General features: G+C 39.7%; 1 protein-coding gene across 5 annotated transcripts in view; it reads left to right on the forward strand.

The window, feature by feature from the left end:
• The first annotated feature begins 515 nt into the window (after positions 1-515).
• The window catches only part of MYRIP (myosin VIIA and Rab interacting protein), a 211,475-nt gene continuing 192,673 nt past the window's right edge, over positions 516-19,317 (forward strand). For 2 of the 5 annotated variants that reach the window (XM_027659496.1, XM_027659497.1), the window contains exons 1-2: positions 518-635; positions 14,858-15,007. In XM_027659496.1, the coding sequence (XP_027515297.1) occupies positions 14,898-15,007 (110 nt within the window). In that variant the 5' untranslated portion in view covers positions 518-635; positions 14,858-14,897. Of the gene's footprint in view, positions 636-14,857; positions 15,008-19,317 lie in introns of all 5 variants that reach the window. The other 3 variants (XM_027659501.1, XM_027659500.1, XM_027659498.1) reach the window with 3 other exon arrangements.

The raw sequence follows: 19,317 nt of genomic DNA on the forward strand, positions 1-19,317 counted from the left end.
CAGGCACCGCCTGGCAGCACCTGTGACTCTCCCTGCTTCGCGTAGCCAGCTGGGGCTTTGGTGTGCCCCCCGACCAGGGGTGTGACAGCGGCGGGCAGCCCCGGGGCACACGCCGGGGGGCGGCGGCGGGAGCGCGGTCGCTGCAAGTCAGGGGCGCAGCTTTAGGGATGTGCGCTGGGGCGCGGGGAACGAGGAGGTGCGCGCAACTCCCCCCCTCGCCGGGCGCACCGCCTCCCGCCCTCCGCCCATCCCCTTCCCGCCGATTGGCGGCTACGCCCGGGCAGGTGCCGGTGCGCGGCGGGAGCTGCTGCCGCCGGCACCGCAGCAGCACTCGGTGGCGCGTCCGGCGGAGCGGGGAGGGCTGGAGGCGGCGGCGGCGGCAGGAGGAGGAGTAGAAGGAGGAGGAGGAGGAGGAGACGGCGGCTGCGGGCTCTCGCCTTGCGCCGGGCGGTGCGGGCGGGAGCGGCGCACCTGTGCCCGGCGGCTCCGCGCAGGTGGCGGCCGGGGGCGGGCGCAGACCCCGCCGTGCATGAGCGACAGGGCGCAGCCGCCGCTGGTGGCTCTGCCCGTGCCCCGAGCGCGGGGCACTCGCTGTGCGCCTGCCATTGCGGTGCAGCCCTCGCACTTGGCCGAGGGTGAGTACGGCCGGGGGCGCGGCCGCCGCGGGCTGGGGCCGGGGCTGGGGCTGGGGTTCGGGTTCGCCCTCTGCGACCCCGCGGCGCCGAGGGTTGGCCTGCGGCAGGGCCGTAGCTGCGGGGCCGCAGAGCCCCGTCGGGGGGCGGCCGGCGCTGCAGAGCCCGCGGCGGGTCCCCTGGTCCCGCTGGTGAGGGGTCAGACGGGGCCGGGTCCCGCTGGTGGCCCGGGGGCCGCCACCCTCCGCGGCGTTCGGGGGCGAGGCGGGCCGCTCCTCCGCGGCAGCGCGGCATTAGGCATGCTTTTAATTACTGGACAGATGTTTCGCGGCGTTCTGCTGACCGCGTGGCTGTTCGAGCGCTGTCACTGCAGTGCATCATCATCATCGTTATCATTGGAGTGTTTTACTCTTGATCAACTTCCCCGCGAGCCCGGGGAGGATTTCAGCGTGGCACTGTCGCTGCCCCCGTTCCTCGGGAGCATCCCGCCACTCTGCGCTTGTAATTTATGCCTCAGACAGAAGCAGTGTGCATTTTCTAGTATCAAGGTCAGTTTATCGTAACTGCTGAGGAAAATACCATATGGCTCGGACTGACTTTTCTTAGGGAATCTAATTAAGTAGGAGCCTGTGTTGTGCTGGGATTTGTGTTATGTTTCAGGCAAGTGTAACCAAATTAGATCACAAAATGCCTTAGAGTGCATGTGCATCCCTCCTCAAGCGTGTTTGCAGGGACATTAACTGTATCTACAATCTGTTTTTGACAAATTAAGGGTTTTGCCTTATATCTACCATTTTACTATTTCCTGCATTTCTGAAAATGTGGGTAGCTGTCTTGCTATGGAGACTGGAGTTTCTTAGAATAGGCACAGCAAGGATTTTGGGAATAAAGGCTTTTGCTCATTCCTCTGATAAGCCTTTTTCTGGAAGGCTGGAGAGAGAGAACAGAGGGACAGTTAGTTTGGTTCTCACATTACCAGACATTTTTTCTGATCTTGAGGGACCTGTCATTAGGCTGGACAGGTTTTTATGTTTTCTTATTAATGGTGATAGCTGTTCCCCATGAACTGCATTGAGACCACTGACTCAGTCCCTGCAGTTAAATGTCAAAGAGTAGTATTTGATGCTTAATTCTACCTCTAGAAAGCGAACAGAGCTGTGTAAAAAGCAGAAGGTGATGTATCTTGTATGTAAACCCTCAGGCTACTGCCTTACCCATCATTACTCAGGTACGGGATTGTACGAGAACATATTTACTGATGCATTATGCCCAAGTGTCTAAAAATGTACAGGGCAATTCTGTAGCCTTCCTGTGGAGTTTGTCAGATAACTTAGTACAATGCACTGAGCAGTTAGAAACAGGGAAGTAGCGTTTTCAGTAGCTGTGATACATTAATTGCCGGTAGGGAGAACTCACAGAAGTCAATTCCACTCTAGTAGCCCCTACTTGGGTAAGAGATACTTAGAGCACTGCCCCCTGTGACAGGATTTGCCTCCTGCACTTGCTGATGATTCAAATGACACAATATTGTCCTTTTTTTATATCATCTGAACCAGTACTGTCTGAATCCAGAAAAAAACAGGATCAAGAAAACTAAGCTAAAACTTCCATTTTCCTGAGCTGGTTTCTTGCTTCCACACTAATCTGATGAATACATATGAGTGCACTACATAGGGTGTACCCAAGTGTATGAACACAGTAGTAATTCACCTTTTTCACTTCATACTTGCAGTAAACAGAACACTTGAAGGCCTTGTACTTAAACAAGAAAAAAAAATCCCCAAGTATGCATGGGTGATGCTGAAGAAAAGCTGTATATACCAAATGCACTCTTGTTCATAAACAGTACAACTGTATGAAAAAGCGACTCCTTTGTATAGCTGCCAACATTAACATACCCTATTGTTATAAGACTGGAAACTGCTGTTTGGCAACATAAACCACCTTAACTTGCCTTTGGAAAGCTGGACAAGTCGACAGAAACTAGTTGAATACAGTTCCATGAAAGCTGTAGGGACACCTTTTCTCTTTGAGAAAACTCACTAATTTGAGTGGACTAATGCTGCCTTCCTGTGGAATGCTTTATTCACCTTCCTTTTTGGATCCAGGTAGGTTATTTTCTAGATAGATTCTTAGAGATAATAAAGGCCTCTGGCTTACCTGTGAACCACTGACAGTCAGAGAATAAACCAGCTCTGAGTTTCTTATATCAAGAGATTTATAGCAGCTTACTTTCAAAAGAAGATTTTTGGGCTTAAGGGAAGAGGAAGATGACTGCTATATTTCAGTGTGAAGTGAAGCATGTAATACTGTTGCTCAGATTACCAAACAAACTTTGCCTTTGTCTATGATATAACCAGGGAATTTTGCAGAAGGTCTAAATACAGTGTAATTTGGTAAGATTTCAAGCTATAGTCTAGTTTTGTGCATCTCTTTGTGAGATTGGTCAAAGGTGCCTGTATCCAAAACTTATGTGAATTTACAGAAACCGAAGAGGAACTTGGCACACTAGTAAGATCTGCTGTTTGTATGGAAGACTAGTGATTGTGCTTGCTAGCAAGGTGTGCTTGCTATTTAACTTTCAGTTGAAACATGTTATCCTTTTTTATTTTTTAATAATCTTATAGAAAAATGCCATGCTGCATTTTTTTAAAACTTCATTTTCAGTAAATATCATATCTGACATTTGATGTCCTGCAAGTTCATTAATAAAACACACCGTAGTGGAAAGCAGTTAAGTGAATCACCTAGCAGCTTTTTCCTAGATAAAGAGGGTATAAAGACTGCAGTTGCTTGACTGGTCAAAAGTTAATATCAGCATTATTGCAATAATGACAGATTTTTAGATCTTAGGGATACTATTCTGGGAGTAGGAACACGACAAATTTCCAGGCCAATATGCATTAAATTTTAACAGCACAGCATTTTTTTTTTCTTTTTAAGAATGTTATACTGAGAAAACCCCTTGTCTTTCATTTTTTTACTGACCCATTGGTCCCTGAGCTGGGTAAAGGAAACAAGATCTCTTGCTACTTTTTATTACCTGTATGCTTCATTTACCTTATGATCAATTGATGATCATAAAAGGAAAAACTAATATTGGGGTTTGGTATCCAGATTATTGGAGTTAGTACTATCTACTGGTTGTTTTAAGATATAAACCATTATCAAAGGAAATGAATTTTACATTCTTCAAAGCAAAGTATACTTCCAAATAAAACATCACTTATTGAAGTGGAGCTAACTACTACAGAGGTTAGTCTTGAAGATGAGGCGCTTTCAATGGTATTGTCTCCAGTTGACTCACAGTAGTCAATTAAGCAGTCTTCTTGAGTTTTGCTGGTGCTGGCTAACAGGCAGGCAGGAAACTCTAGCCTTTCCTCCTGCTGAAGACCCAAGCTCAAGTTCTGCTGTGCAGTAGTTTCAAGAATCTCCTTCTGGACAGCAACATATGCTGTTTATTGATGGAGAAGAATAAATGGATTAGTGACTTAGTGCACCCTTAGTTTCTGGATTAAATCTGTTTAAAGGGTGCTGAGGTAATTTAGTGTAGAAAATGAGATGTAGTCTCTTGTGATAGCAGTCTGAAGTGCAGAGCCTCTTTCAAAGGCTGTTGAAGTTCATGGCATTCTCAGTGGCTTTAATGAGTCTTGAAGCCAGGCAACAGCTTGAAATTTTTGGGGTTTTTAAATAACAAAAGAAGCCCTTCCCCAACACCCTTCACCTATCTCCATGCAGAAAAATATGTGGCTTTGCTGTTCTAACCAGCCTTCTGTTCTTTGAGGAAGGCAGTACATAATCTGTTGTTTTCTTTCTTGAAAGGAAAAAAAGCAAAATATATTTATAACTCATGGAATAAACTTTTCTGCTCTTATGATGAGTTTTGTCTCTTCTGAAACTAACACAAGAGCTTCTTTGCTTCTTGAGCATTACTTCTAATACTGAAATGGATTTTAATGATGTTTTCTTCTGTCCTTTTTGAGCTGTGTGAACAGGGTGTTGTGTCCCAGGGTAATCCAAAAAGGAAAGTGCTGGTTTGTGCCGTTATCGTTAGTTGCTATGGCATGGATGTTCAGTGTACGATTTAAGTGCTGTTGACTGAGATGCAGCTGACGTGAAATACCTCAAGCTGCAGTGTACCTATTTTTCTAACCGTTGTTTATCTTGCAAGAGATTGATTCCTTTTTTTCCCCCTTAAAAGTACTGATCCATCTGCCCCTTAGTGATCATCCCCAGGAGTACTTGGTGTACCTTTCTGGAAGTTATCTCAATGCTCGCATCTAGCTGTCATAAGTGCTTTGACATTTGTTTGACAGACCGTGACTTGGATTTAAGTTAAATCATAGTGCGTGAATTGGAGCAACATCAGGTTTATAAAAACAATTGAAAGAGCTTTGGGGAGGACTCAAAAAGGTATATTCTGGTGATGTTGTTTTTTGCAGTCTCAGCTGGTCTTGATCTAAAAGGCAGTGCCAAAAATTGTCCATATGTTAATCACTGTATGCACAAATGCCATGGGTTGAGTCCCAAAAGAGAAGAAACCAGTTCACCTCTAGAGGAGGATAAACCTGATTATTCTACACCTCACAGTTCTTTTCTAATGTTTAATGATGAGGCTTCATATTCCTGCTTCAAGGTAATATCACAGGTCAAAAAGAGGCAAATCAACGGAAATACTGTGGTCTTAGGTTCCGCATGTGATTAAGTGAGGCGCCCTAGTTAGTTCCTAAAGGTGATGGCTTAACTGGATAATGTTGTTCAAATAATGTGTTATGTGGGACTCAAAAAGCTGTCTGTGCTGGTTGGATGGTTCCCTAAACCTATAAAAGCATGAACTGTTTTGGTTCTATAGTTTAAGCTAAAGGAACTGTGAGGCTGCTCCAGTTTAGATTCAAATATAAGTGAACCAGCAGTCAAAACCTGACAGTGAAGTTGGCCTTTGAACTCCAGAAAAGGCCTGACAGTGTCTTATACTTGAATATAAACATTCTTTGTTTGTATAGACTTGGGATCCAGAACTTCAGGTTTGCGTTTGTTGGTCCAGGGCAGGTTATCTCCATGTTGTGCAGTGTCAATATAAAAAACTTAGTCAAACCCAGATCCAAAGCAGAGCCTCTTCTAAGCACAGTGTGAAGTAGGTTCCAGTGTCAACAAAGGAATGCATTAACTCCCCCACCTGACAGACTAATATAGGTCCTAGTTTGGTTTTTCATATAGCTCTGGCTCTATTTTACTCTTGCTTATTGTCACTTGGCAAATGGTTATCTAAACAAATCAAAGATGACCTGCTACTGAAACCTTTTTTTAGTGCATGGGGCATAAATTGTGTGTCCACCAACTACAGCTCATCACTGTCTCAGTGAAATGGGACATGTGGCTTCACAGATATCACTCTTTATTGTTGTACCTCTTATGATTCATGCTTCTTCAAGCGTAATTCAGGGTTAGAAACACTTTGCAGGTGTCACAGTGAATGTGGAAGGCACAGTCTTATGAAATTATTCTTGGTTTTTATTTTGTTAGTTTACTTGCTAATCTGTAAAATTCAGTAATTTGCAGCAGGGATTCCTGTCAGAGGTTTGAATTAGCAGTGATTTACTGTATTAAATTTGTTTTCACATCTGGCAGCACTAGAGAATACTGCCTCATTGTGGCAACTGCTGCTGGAAGCATTTTCTTACTTCTAGAAATAGAATTTTTGTCTTTATTCTAGTCCTGCAGGAATATCCTCTCAGTCAAAGATTAGTTTTTGGATCAAACTTTAGGATGTGCTCATGAGTGATATTTTGTAAGAGGGATACAGGATATCATATGTTGTGGGGAAAAAAATCCATTTCATTGTGTAGAATATTTTAAGTATGCCTGTGGTGTGTTTGCATATTGGTTGGATTTTATATTATGGATGTTTTGTAGCAGTCAAACAATCCACACTTTAATGTTTACTTTTGTAGTTTGCATGGATTAATCACAATATGGCTTTCAAGCTTTGAGATTCTTAATTTGTCATAACCCTTTTGCCTGTATTATTGAGATGCAAAATTAAATGCAAATGTAAATTGTTTAGTGCTTCCAGAGTCGTTTAAGCTTTTACAAAAGCGTCACCTTCCCTCTAGATGTTTTCTTCTGTAGATTAAAGGTATGAATAAATCAGATGAGAAGCCTTTCCTCTGCTTTACCCAATAGTGATGCTTTGGCATCTTGAAGTTGAAAAACTTATCTTAATGGACCTATATTTTCTTGATTGATTTTGAATTCTATCTGTAGGATGGTCCTACAGATGGTCTCAGATCCTACAGATCCTAGAGCACATTGCACAGAAATGGTTCTTGAGTATCTCCAGTGAGGAAGACTCCACAACCTCTCTGGGCAGCCTTTTCCAGGGCATGGTCACCTGCACACTGAAGAAGTTCTTCCTCATATGCAAGTGGAATTTCCTGTGCATCAGTTTCTGCCCATTTCCTCTCATCCTATTGCTTGGCATCATCGAGAAGAGCCTGAATCCATCCTCTTGACACCGTCCCTTCAGATACTTACAGACATTGATAAGATCCCCTCTCAGTCATCTCTTCTTGAGGCTGAGCAGGCCTAACTCTTCCAGTCTATCCTCATAAAAGAGATGCTCCAGTCTGCTAATCATCTTTAGCCCTGCACTGGACCAACCCCAGGTGCTCTATGTCTCTCTTGTACTGAGGAGCCACAGATGTGGCCTCACTAGGGCTGAGTAGAGGGACAGGATCACCTCCCTCGACCTGCTGGCCTCACTCTTCCTAATACACGCCAGGATACCATTGTCCTTCTTTGTCACAAGAGCAGTGCTGGCTCATGGACTGCTTGTTGTCCACCAGGACTCCCAGGTCCTTCTCTACAGAGTTGCTTTCCAGCAGGTTGGCCCTCAGCCTGTACTGGTGCAAGGGGTTATTATTATACTCCAGGTGCAGGACCCTGCATTTGCCTTTGTTGTACTTCAGACATTTCTTCTCTGCTCATTGCTCCAACCTGTCGAGGTCCTTCTGTGCACAGCACTCTGGGGTACCGGCCACTCCTCCAGATTTGTATTGTTGACTTGCTGAGGAGGCATCTGCCCCTTCATCCCAGTCATTGATGAACAAGTTAATATCCTGAGTTGTGTTCTTTTACATACTCTTCCACAAGGAGGGAGATAAGTATTTGAGCCTTCCCAGGCTAAACCTGGCGTTGAACCTGAGTCTTTTTTTGAGTGCATGTATTAGACTGGTATTTACATGTATTTCCACGGGTAAAACGAGTGCTCACTTCTCTGCCTGCCTTTTAATATGAGATAGAAGTGTATCAATTCTTTGAAGGAACAAAGAAGGATTCACTGTTTCTTTCATGTCCTTTCGATCTGTGTGGCTCATTTGAGGGCCATTGATTGGGAAATGCTGGGACTGACAGGTGTCTCCAGAGAAGTTTGTGGCGTGTGTAAATGCAACACGGGTGAATCTATTTTTGCAGTCCTCACTCTTGATCTAATGCTGAGGAGAGAGGTAGGAATACAAATGAGCTTTTTGTTTAATATTCTCTTCATGCTGGCTCAAGCTTAGAAAGTACAGTGTGAAAACTGATTTGCCAGATGTGTTCCAGTTTGAGTTTTGACAGGAAGGTGGAAGAAGGGACGTAACTGTTCAGTGGCTGCTGTTTTCTCTGTGTGGAATGTCCGGGTACAGAGCATTAAGCTCTGAGCCCCCCTTTGCAAGTTGGACTTCCAAAGGGAAGCCCTTGCAGTCTCGTGCTTATGGGTGTGCAAATTTCTCATTGTGTCGGGCATTTTGGGATCAGTTGCATTCCCTGAGTGCACATGCTGGCTTTCTAACTGACCTGTGATGGTTCACCTTGGCGTTGGTTGGCAGTCCATTACAGTAATGAGCTGCATTTCATGCTTTAGATTGAAGACACATGGAAAAGAGGGAAATCATCCAAGATAGAATTGTGTGTCAGCGTATTACCACTCCAGTTTTGTCTTTTTTTCCAAGCTGTCTTCTTCATTTCTGGAAGAGTGATAGTCTGTCTCACACAGTCAGAATATTGTCAGACACATCATCTTGACTATGAATTCTTCAATAAGACAGTTGCTACTAAATAGAGAAAATAGAGCTGAACATGATTTGCCTAAATTCGGCATAAACAATGGAAGATGAAACTGAAGTAGAATGAGAATATACAGTAACTAGAAATCCAATTGCAATGAAATATGTGCTAATATTATATGGCTGATAACCTGTGATCTTTAGAAGCTGTAGGGCCAAATTCTGGACAAACCTTTCCTCTAGTTCAGTTTTACCAGTGAGAAGATTTTTCTGGTCAATGTGTCTTCTGTATCACATTTTGTATTCCCAGTGGGTTTTATACTTGTGTATCAGTTGTAGGCCTGATACCTACATATAAAATGGTCATGATTTATTATTCAGACTGTCTTTTAAAATGACTTTTTTTCAATCTGTCAAAAGTAGATGACAGAAATTAAGTCCTACAGTGTAATTTTTAGTCTTTTCTAAAAATATTTTTTCTTTTTTTGCTATTTAAATAAAATAGCTTCTATTTTTTTTTTAGAAACAGCTTTATATGCTGTGTTCTGCCTTTGGGCGAGTGCCATCCTTAGATGAGAGATGCCATTCTTTCTTGAATAAAATAGGACTTAAGTGAGTTTTTTTGCTTCTGTGTCATGGTTTAACCCCACAACGCTGTACCAGCTGCCAAGAAGAAAATGATCTCTATCCCAACTGTCACCTGGACATTCTGTTATTTCATATTCAGTACTTAAAATAACGTAAAGTATAGAAGCAAGAAGAGTGTGAAACTCCTATTTCCTAAATAGATTAAAATTTAAAACCATGCAGTACTAACCTTTGACCTTTAAGGTTTATGATTTCCCCCATTATAGTATGTCCCAGCACTCTTTTAAACAAAAATACATACAATTATTGTAATAACTTGCATTAATAAGGAACATTTCTCCCAAACAGAACTCAATGAACCTCATGTTTTCTTTTAAAACCTGCTGCTGTACCCCTTACACTCCCCAGTGAAACAAATGTAACTTTGCTCAGGAACTTGCAAGTTGTTTCCTTTGCTACTTACAAATCTCACATAAAATTAGTACATTGCTTTGGTTATAGACCAGGAAATATATGCAGTAAAACTCAGTTAAAATCAGTGTGGCTACAAAGAATAACATCCTCTTTAAGATCCTTATCTTACATCATTTAAAATGTGACACACCAGATATGAGTCCCCATGTTGAAGTCTGTTGGGCTGTACCTAATTTTTCAACTGAAGAGGTGGCTTTGTATTTCTTGTGAGTAAGTACATAATTATTTTGGGACACTTGTTCATTTCCAGTGAAAAGTATTTTCCGGTGAAAAGTCTTGTTTACTGCAGCTTCTAGACGTTCTTGTTTTAAAAAAGATTAAGAAAGTTTAAAAAAGATTAAGAAACTTGTCGTCAGTGTTAATTATGCCTCATTTTAGATTTAATGATGTGCTGCTAGCTGTAGTAGAAATTACTTTGGACAGTAATGTTCTTCAAATGTTGGTTTTTTTGCTAAGGTTTGTTTTGTTCAAGTGTGTTTACATAAATCAAAGCGCTTTAAACATTCAGATAGATCTTATTTTTGTCATCAAATAAAGTGTGCAACATTATGTAATTTATATGCTAAATATTGTGACATTTACATTTAAAAAATTACCATAATTACCTTGTGCTGGCAATGTGGTCACTTCTTTTGGACATTCAGTAAATGTTTTAAAATATGAGGTAGGGTGAAAGAGCCTGTGTTTTGGATGAAGTGTTTGTCTTCCTTTTTGGCTTAGAAAGGTGGTTATCTTGTTTTATGATTTCAAAGGGGAAAACATTCACCAGTAAGACTATACAAAGAATTTATTTTGGTACTAAAAGAATTCTGCAAATAATGACAAGACAGATTGAGTAGTGTCATTTAGGTCCTGACTGACTACTGAAGGAAGTAAAGATGAGATTGTAAGTGACAGAAGCAAAGATATAGATACTAGCAGATTTCTTCTTAATTTTCTACCTGGAAAAGTCTAGAAGTGGCAGAGTAGCAAAACAGAGTAGAAAAACTCTGGTGAAAAGTTTGATGACTCTAAAGCTGGGAGCATGTGGGAGAAAGATATTCTATATTAAATATTTCAAATGCAAATAGCTGGATTGTAGGAGTTTGTGGTCTTGGTTCCTCAGGTATCACATTTCATCAATACACATAAGCAGTATTTTAAAGCAGAAATTATACTGTGTTGTGGAAACAGCTGAAATCTTGCTTAAAAATGTGAAACGTGTTCAGAAATGGAAAGAAGTGTAGGACATTCTTGTTTGCAGTTCCAGTGTATTGGAGAGGTCTCTTCCAGATACACACTGTACAGCCCCCTGGAGCCTTCTTCAGGCTGAGCAGTCCTAGTGCGCCCAGCATCACCACCTGTGAAAAATGCTTCAGTCCCTTAACTATCATTGTGGCCTTAAGCTGGACTTACTCCAGTAAGTCCACATCTTTCTTGTGCTGGGAAAGCCCAAATTGGACACAGAGCTCCAGGTGCAGCCTCACTAGTGCTGATTTCTTTGCTACAGCGTAAAGTCTGTCTTGTATAGTACTCAGTGTGACCACTTGCATAATTAACTTTATAATGTGGCTCTTTGACATGCAGAGAATCTGTTTTAAATATTAGTTGGCACTTAAAAAGGAAAAAAAGTTTCTGGGCTTTCTACCCTCCCTCCCAGTAATGCTAGTCATCTACTGAGACTCCAAATGCAAACAGCTTAGCTGTCATATGAATGATGAGGAAATGCAGGACTCACCCTCATTTCTCCTGTTGATCCCTTGTCCATTTTAAAATTCAGAAGCATTTCTCGTAGTTCTTGAAAAACTTTTCATTTGCTTGGTTTTGGTTTTGTTGGGGTTTGATTTTGGTTTTAAGGTTAAATTCAAGAAATGTTTTCAGTGTGGAAGTTTTAATTAGATTTTAAAATAGACTGTAAGAAGTATTAAGATTAGAATATTACTGAAACAATACCCAATCATGTCTTGTAAGACTAGGCTTCTCTGTTATAGTGTTTTTATTTGTTGAAGAAAAGTTTTCTAGGGAATGATACTATTCCTTGTAAAGTCTGTGAGAGCTTAGATTTTTTTATTCAGTTTGAGATTTAACAAAGAATTACTCATGAAGGCAAACATTTGAACAGCCTCACGTAAGTTATTTTAATTGAGGCCAGAAGTTATTTTAGACTGAGAAGCTATTTTGTTGTCTTTTTTTTTTTTTCTAAGTGTAACATTTCCTCTAGAGAATTTCCCATTGTGTATTTCCAAAATACATAATCCGGATCTACTCAAAAAAGGACACTTGAGAGTTGTTTATAAATATTTATGAACTGCTGTGATACTCCCAGATCAGAGGTGATTTAGTAATGTGATGAAAAATTATTTCCTGGGAAAAAACACACTAGTTTCTTACAGATAAACGTAATATTGGAATGCAGACTGAGAGTCTTATAGGGAAATAAACCACATGAAAATCAAAAGTTAAAGTTGATTGTGATTTTAAAGCATATCTATACTTGAAATTAAGTCTTTGCCAACCCCAACAAATCAGAGGTCGTGGGGCTGCCCACTTACTCCCAAATTTAGAGGTAAATTTGCCCCTTCTAATACATGCTGACAATCAACAGTGGTAGCTGTATAAAAGTGATAATTTTCTTTACTGATGAACCAGTTTGTATGTGTGAAAAGAGTATTCATTTTTACACTGTTTCCAAAAATATTTTGATGAAGACCTGAAGGGAGAACTTATTATGACGATAATTAGAGTTGTTAACTTGATGCTCAAGATAACTGGAATTGCATCTTTGATCTCCTAGTGTCTTCATCATCCTGTGTCTCAGAAAACTGCAGCCCTACCACAAAGGTGTCTCTACTGGCTCCAGTGATTGCTTAAAAAAGGTTTATTTCCTTCTAGCATGTATTCTGTGTTTTCCCCTAAAGTGTATGTGTGCGAAAAAAATTTAATTGGAAAAGTCCTGCTTACTTCCCCATGAGTGTGGCTTTCCTGTAGTGAAGCCATTCCATCCTTTTAGGAAGTCAGAGGCACCTTTACACTCAAGTGGTTTGCATGGGAAGAGCTCAGCAGCTATCCCAAAGCCTGAAGGGAAGGATATGTCCCAGGGCGCTTCATGTTCTGTCTTTGAGCTGCAACATGTACGTGTAACCTCAGCAAGCTCTACTTCACCTTTTTTTATGCTTAACAGTGAGGTGAGGCTTTGGTACAAGGACTGTAGATAAAAGGGGAATATCTTAACATTCTGGTGAAAATTTCATGAAGATTTATGCATGTGTGTGGCACGGAAAAAAATCCTGCCAGTTGTTCCTCACTGTATTTTAGCCAACCTTAAATTTTAACATATATTCCTGGTCTTGCAAGCAAGATTAGTGAAGATTACATATAGTCCTTTGTTTCTGTGGCACTTTTTTTTCTACACAAATCATGGAAATTTTGCTTAGAAGTACCTTTTTATAGCCTTTGTTAACTCATTGTCAGCTTCTTTAGTAGATCCAGAGTCAAGCCAGAATACTGTGACTTTTTTTTAGCTGTATTATGAGCATGTGTCTCGTTGGATGCAAGAGCATCTTGATTTCACCTAAGCTTCTATCCTGTCTGCTTGGTTTTGTTGAAATGTTTTCTTGAATGAAGAGTTTGTGCTAAACTTTATGGTCAGCCTAACCAAAATAGAAAAAGTAAGCAGTACCCTCCTTCCATGTGGTTGTTTTTTTCTTGTTTGTAATCTGGTGGTTGTAGGAAGGTAGCAGTTGTGTTAAACCACCCTCCCAAACTAAAAAAAAAAACCAAATAAAGCCCAACCAACCACATCCCACATAATTATCTGAGTAGCAAATGAGTTATATTTAGAAAATAAAGCTGTTTTTTTTACCCCAATGCTTCTAATTGCTATAATGTTTGGAGCACTTAATTGTATGCTATAGCAGTGTTGCTTAGAGGTTTTTTTTTTGAGCCAGAACCAGCTTATATGCTTACATAGCCTCATTCACTTGACACTCATAATGGATAAAGAGGCAATAATAGTTGCCTCTTTTGTATAGTGTAGGAATTTTAGTATGTTCATAATATTTATATAAATTTCTGGGAGCTCATAACAGAGATGCAAAAACTGTCTGATGTTTCTGAAACCATAACACAATGTGGAGATGGATACCTTTATGATTGCCCAAATAATTACATACATCAAATTATAAAAATCTGTACTGAGAGCTGAATTTACTAGAACTCACTTAAATTATTAAAAGTCAGGAAAAAATAAATTAGAACAAATTTCATTAGTGAAATTAAATGGACCAAGCTCTAACTCAAACTTTCTAGTACCTTCAGTTCAGACTTAATATTGACTACACTTTTTCTCCACCAAATATGGAAGTAATGATACAGTGGTGATAGTGGCATCTAAATCTATCTAAATCTTTCCAGTTACTGAGAAAACGCATTTTAAATTCGTATGCTTACTTTTTTTTAACAGTTCTTTAATTCCTGGTTTTGTAGCTGGTAGCATAAAATATTTTTGAGTGTTACAGGAGAGTATGTTCTCTGTCCATACACAGTCACGGGGATTGCACTGCAAGTAATTTTGCAAAATCTTGGCATAAAATCTTCAGAAATGTCTAAACCTGATTTCACCTGAGTTAGTTAAAAATATGTCTTTTTGCAAGCAATGCTGAGATCTTCCCTCAACATTTCTTAATATCCCAAGCAATTTATCTTTTGCATTTATGTTTAAGTTGGGGCTGATTGCTTTCAGTGCCTGGAACCTGAAAAATAATTCTGAAACAAATCCTTCAAGTTGTACTGGGGAGGTTTAGGTTGGATATTAGGAGCAATTTCTTCACTGAAAGGCTTCTCAGGCATTGGAACAGCTTACCTAAAGAAATGGTTGAGTTGCCATCCCTGGAGATATTTAAAAGATGTGCAGATGTGGCACTTAGGGACATGGTTTAGTGGCAGATTTGGCAGTACTGGGTTAACGGTTGGATTCGATGATCACAGAACATCTTTTCCAACCAAAAAGATTCAATTATTTTCTGATGTTTGTGGTAGCAACTTTCTTTTTGTTAGGCAGATGTGCTTGTGATCTCAACACTCTTATGAAAAATAGCAGTGCTTTCAATTTATTTTGTTATTTTCTGTCTCTGATTTCAGATATTCCTTATAGTTATTCATATCCAGGACACAGTATATAATGGGGAGAAAACTGGATCTTTCTGGCTTGACTGATGAAGAAGCAGAGCATGTACTCCAGGTGGTTCAGCGAGATTTCAGCCTTCGTAAAAAAGAAGAAGAAAGGCTGAGGTAAGAATAAAAGCATTGGTCTATTTGGATTATTACAAACTGGTTTTGGAGGAAACTGGAAAAGACAGCTTTTTTCTGGTGTTCTATGCATTAATAGTCATTCCTGTCATACAAGCGAGAAACATCCAATGTCCTCCACCTGAATTCAGTTATTTTTGTGTTTAGTCTATTCTAGCCTAGACCCCAGTAATGGTCTCTAAATCATCTCTGTATATTTCCTGGGTAGAAGCTAACTAGTGTTCGACTTTATCAAAAGCAGAAGTTCATGTTAAGGAAATTTTTTGCTTGCTGTAGTCAGTTTCTTTTCTTTTATTCAGAAACTTTGTCTACATGCAAACATCTGAAAGTGAAGAAGTTCAACCCATCTCTTTCCCCCAAAATAGTCAATGGGATAAGCTATCTGTTGTGTTTTAATTTTGCTTTCAGTAGTCTGTGTACAAAATGATTGCAAGCAGAAACAACCCAGAAGAAAACAAATGGAATTTCTTGGCAATGTAACTTTCTTAGCCCAGTGTGCAGGTTTAAAAGTAAACCAGAAGGAGACTACAAGTCAGAGTTACAATTTACTAAAAAGGTTGCAATAAATACAATGATATGGAGAAAACAGCCCTTGTTTTAACCCACAAGGACAGATGTATAACCCAACACCCTGGAATAAGAACAGAATGGTGTTTGTTAGCTCCTGTGCAGAGCACCACGTGGCCCCACTGGTTGCAAAGCAAAAGGAAAAGGAAACCTGTTGGTCTGGATGATGGTCACAGTCTTGTCAAGAGTGGCAGTCACAGTCCTGTTGAAGTTCTGGTTCTCCTCTGCATTTGAGGAGACCTGAAATCTCAAAACCCCAAGATTGTATGTGCTCAGGTTCAAGTGGTAATGTCCAGTGCTTCCCCCAGGGTATGGAGTTTCACAATGGGTGATTTAACTCTGTGAGTCATGGGATATTTTTGAAATCTTTGATGGTCTAGGTGTTGCAACTGCCTATTATTTCATTGTGACCCATTAGCAGAGATGACCCCTCAGGCTGGATGTGAAGGTGTTAATGCCCCCCCCCAGGGGGGCATTAACTGTGATCAGTTATCACAGCTGAGTCATTGGTATGAAGACAAAGGAACATTCCCATCTTGCAGTGGTTTTTTTTAACACCCATCTTGCAGTCTGAGGTGTCAGGTGTGCCCTGGGCAACTGCTGCGAACAATCCATTTATTAACAGTCCATCAGAAGTGACATAGAGGGTGTAGAATACACAGTTTTGGTTATACCCACATAGTGATAAACTGGTTCCAGCCCTTGTAACTTGGACACTGAAGAACTCAAAAACTTCTGTATGTGACAAAGGGACCATGGACAGAGGCCTGAATTGGTAGATGCAATATTTTTCTTGTAGTTTCAACAACATTTCCTTGAATTATTATGTCTGATTTTTATATTACCTTCTTTGAAAACATCATTATTTATTACCTAGCATACTCTGAAGTCTCTATCTATGGTTGACAAATGCATCTTCTCTTATTGTGCTATTCATATTTAAGGCATTCAACATCAAACTGAAGTCAACAGAGCAGGAATATGACTGAAATAAACAGAAAACTAGGTATATGTCTTATATGCAATTGAAACTAAGGGAATCCTTTCTTTGTCAATTTTCTGTTACTGTTTTCTGAAACTACTTGGAACATTAGGAACAATAAAGGCGGCTTGCGGCATAGACCTAATTCAATTTTGGCATGCTGTGCAAGTTCTTTTTTGGGTTGGTAGTGAAAGCTTGCTGCAGGGAGGAAAGACTGGATGAGGATGGCAAGCAGATCTTTTATTTTTTTTAATGACTGTTTGTTTGTGCTGGTTATTTTGGTAATCTTTCACAACAAAGCCAAGAGATACTGGAAGCAGTTTTAGGAGAGTGAGTGCATGAGCTTTGTCTGGCTTTTTATAATGTAACTGACTGTATCTTACTGGAGCAAGCATACCACAGTTAGGAAGTGCTGAGGCATCTTGCCTATTCCATACAACTAGATCCTATAGTGGGAGGAGGAAGGGGAAGGATGTAAGGCATGCACACAGAAAATTGACCAGAAAGCCTGGGTAGATTCTGTTGCTTGTGTTTTGTCATTTTGCTACTGAGGTTTTTCATGAGACTTGATAACTGAATGATCACAAGTAGAAAACTGGTGTGAGAAGAGAGATAAACCATTGGAAAAGTAGGAGAAACACACAGACTCAGCTTATATATGAGTATGTACTCTTTTCTTCTTGCAAAGTTCATGCCTTTTGCAAGTATTAAAGTATATTAAAGTGCTGCAAATAATGAGCTGTATGGACAAAGCAGAAGTTTTGAAATGTAGGCTGATATTTAAGATATGAATTTAAATCGTTTTAATGACTTTTAAAACTGTCTGTGAAGTTCAAAACTTACTTCTGATTTAAAAGCTATGACTTTGTGGGTTTGTTTTAAATCGTACTAGTCTGGTTGGTTTTGGTTCATTGGTTTTTTGGTTTGGGTTTTTCATTTTTTTTTTTTGTACAAAATGCAGAGCTAAAGGAAGTATGTAGCAACACATCTTTTTGTTTTACTATGTGATTGAAAATATAATCTTGTAAGAAACTTCTATGATCTTGCTATAGATTAGATTTTTCAACCTGTAAGAAAACTGATTAGATCTTGTGTCTGATTTGATGTTCTTGACTCTGTTGCATTTGTATTTAGAAAGTTATCAACTGGCAAGGTTTAAAGTATAGTTTTACTTTACAAGTGAAACTTCATAAAGCTTTGTGATCTTTTCTAGGATAAAAAAATCGGCATATATATTTTATATGTTGGACTTTTAGACCTTTGTTAACAAATCCGAAACTAAGCTAAATCTGAAGGTATGTTTTTGTGGTGGTTTTTTTTCTTCCTGTAATTAATTTGAGGTAGGAGCTTTAGTCTTTAACTAGAACTGTTTAAGTTTTTGCATGTGATACTTTATCAAAATAGAGCTTCTGTATAGTTCTTCATGTCATAGATAGTTTTATTTTTAGGTGCTTTTCCCCACAAAGACTGAAGTAGCTGTTTCATGGATCTGTCTCTGGATTATTCTTATTGTAGCAATTATTTCTAAAGATCAAGAACTAGTTAAGGGAAGATATGATAAATTTCCACTGTATCAGGAAAAGCTAAGAGAACTGTGAGTGCTTGATGGCTTCAATTTTGCTTTGCTAGTGGCAGCTGAACAGTTAAGTAACATACTACAAGAAGTGAAGCTTATCTTTACTTCTAATAAGTGTTTTTAAGCTAGTCGTGCAAAATGGTAACTGTTTTAGAGCTAACATGCCAATTTTTTTATGATATTGCAGTTGTTACATGTTAATTTATTTTTCCGTATTCTGTAAACAAAATGACATAATGAATGTGTGGAGAAAAACTATACTGATCCATCTGCATTTTCTACTGCAAAGCTGTTTTGAATCTCTCTGCAGTGAGAATTTTTTGCAGCGGTTCTCTAATTTAAATCTTTCTCACAACTTTATCCTAGTGTTATCAGACAGGCTGCTCTTGTACATTTTCTGAAAGAAAAAGATTGGCTAAAAATAGTAAGATAATAATAAGATAAACATATGCACATATTTAGTGTTTAGAGTGGTTGATTTATTATGCCTTACTACTTCATATCGGCTTAGGTTTTTTTTTTTTCGCAATGGCTTTCAGCCTGGTATCAGATTAATAATATTTACTGTTCTTTTTCCCTTGTTCACCCATTATCTTTCTATTTTGATTATGCACTGGCTCTGTTCTTTGGCAGTAGTGTTATATTTTTATTTACTCTCAGTGTTAGTGTAGTCATCCAGAGCCACTGAGGCTAAAACTGTAATACAGACTTATAAATAGATGGGCTTAGTTTACTGTGAATCAGTTGAAGTAGAAAAAAACCCAGGCAGATCTAGGCATAACTAGGCATAACTAGGAAGGTGATTGTTTTGAGTTGCTTTTCATGTGTGCTCAGAACTAGGCTATGGTAGTACAAACTTGTGTACATCCCCTCTGCCACTGAAGCTCTGGCAGGCTGTCTCTGGGCTCCTGGGAAACTAGGAATCATAGCTGGCTTTTTGAGGAAGTTGACTGGACATGCTAATGACTGATTTTCTCATGTACATATTTATTAATCTTGAATTTCAGACATGCAGATGCAGAATGTTGCAGTGGGGAAGATTGGACTGTGTTGAGAGTTAAACGTCTAATGTTTTGCTTTGTCATATCTGCAGTTCATGGTGGGGTTTGTGTGCTCTTTTTTTTATTTAGTTTTTTTTTAAGAAATGACAGAGGAGAGCTTGCAAGG

The sequence above is a fragment of the Corapipo altera genome, unplaced genomic scaffold, assembly GCF_003945725.1.
Source record: "Corapipo altera isolate COAL_440 unplaced genomic scaffold, ASM394572v1 44b, whole genome shotgun sequence".
Lineage (NCBI taxonomy): Eukaryota > Metazoa > Chordata > Aves > Passeriformes > Pipridae > Corapipo > Corapipo altera.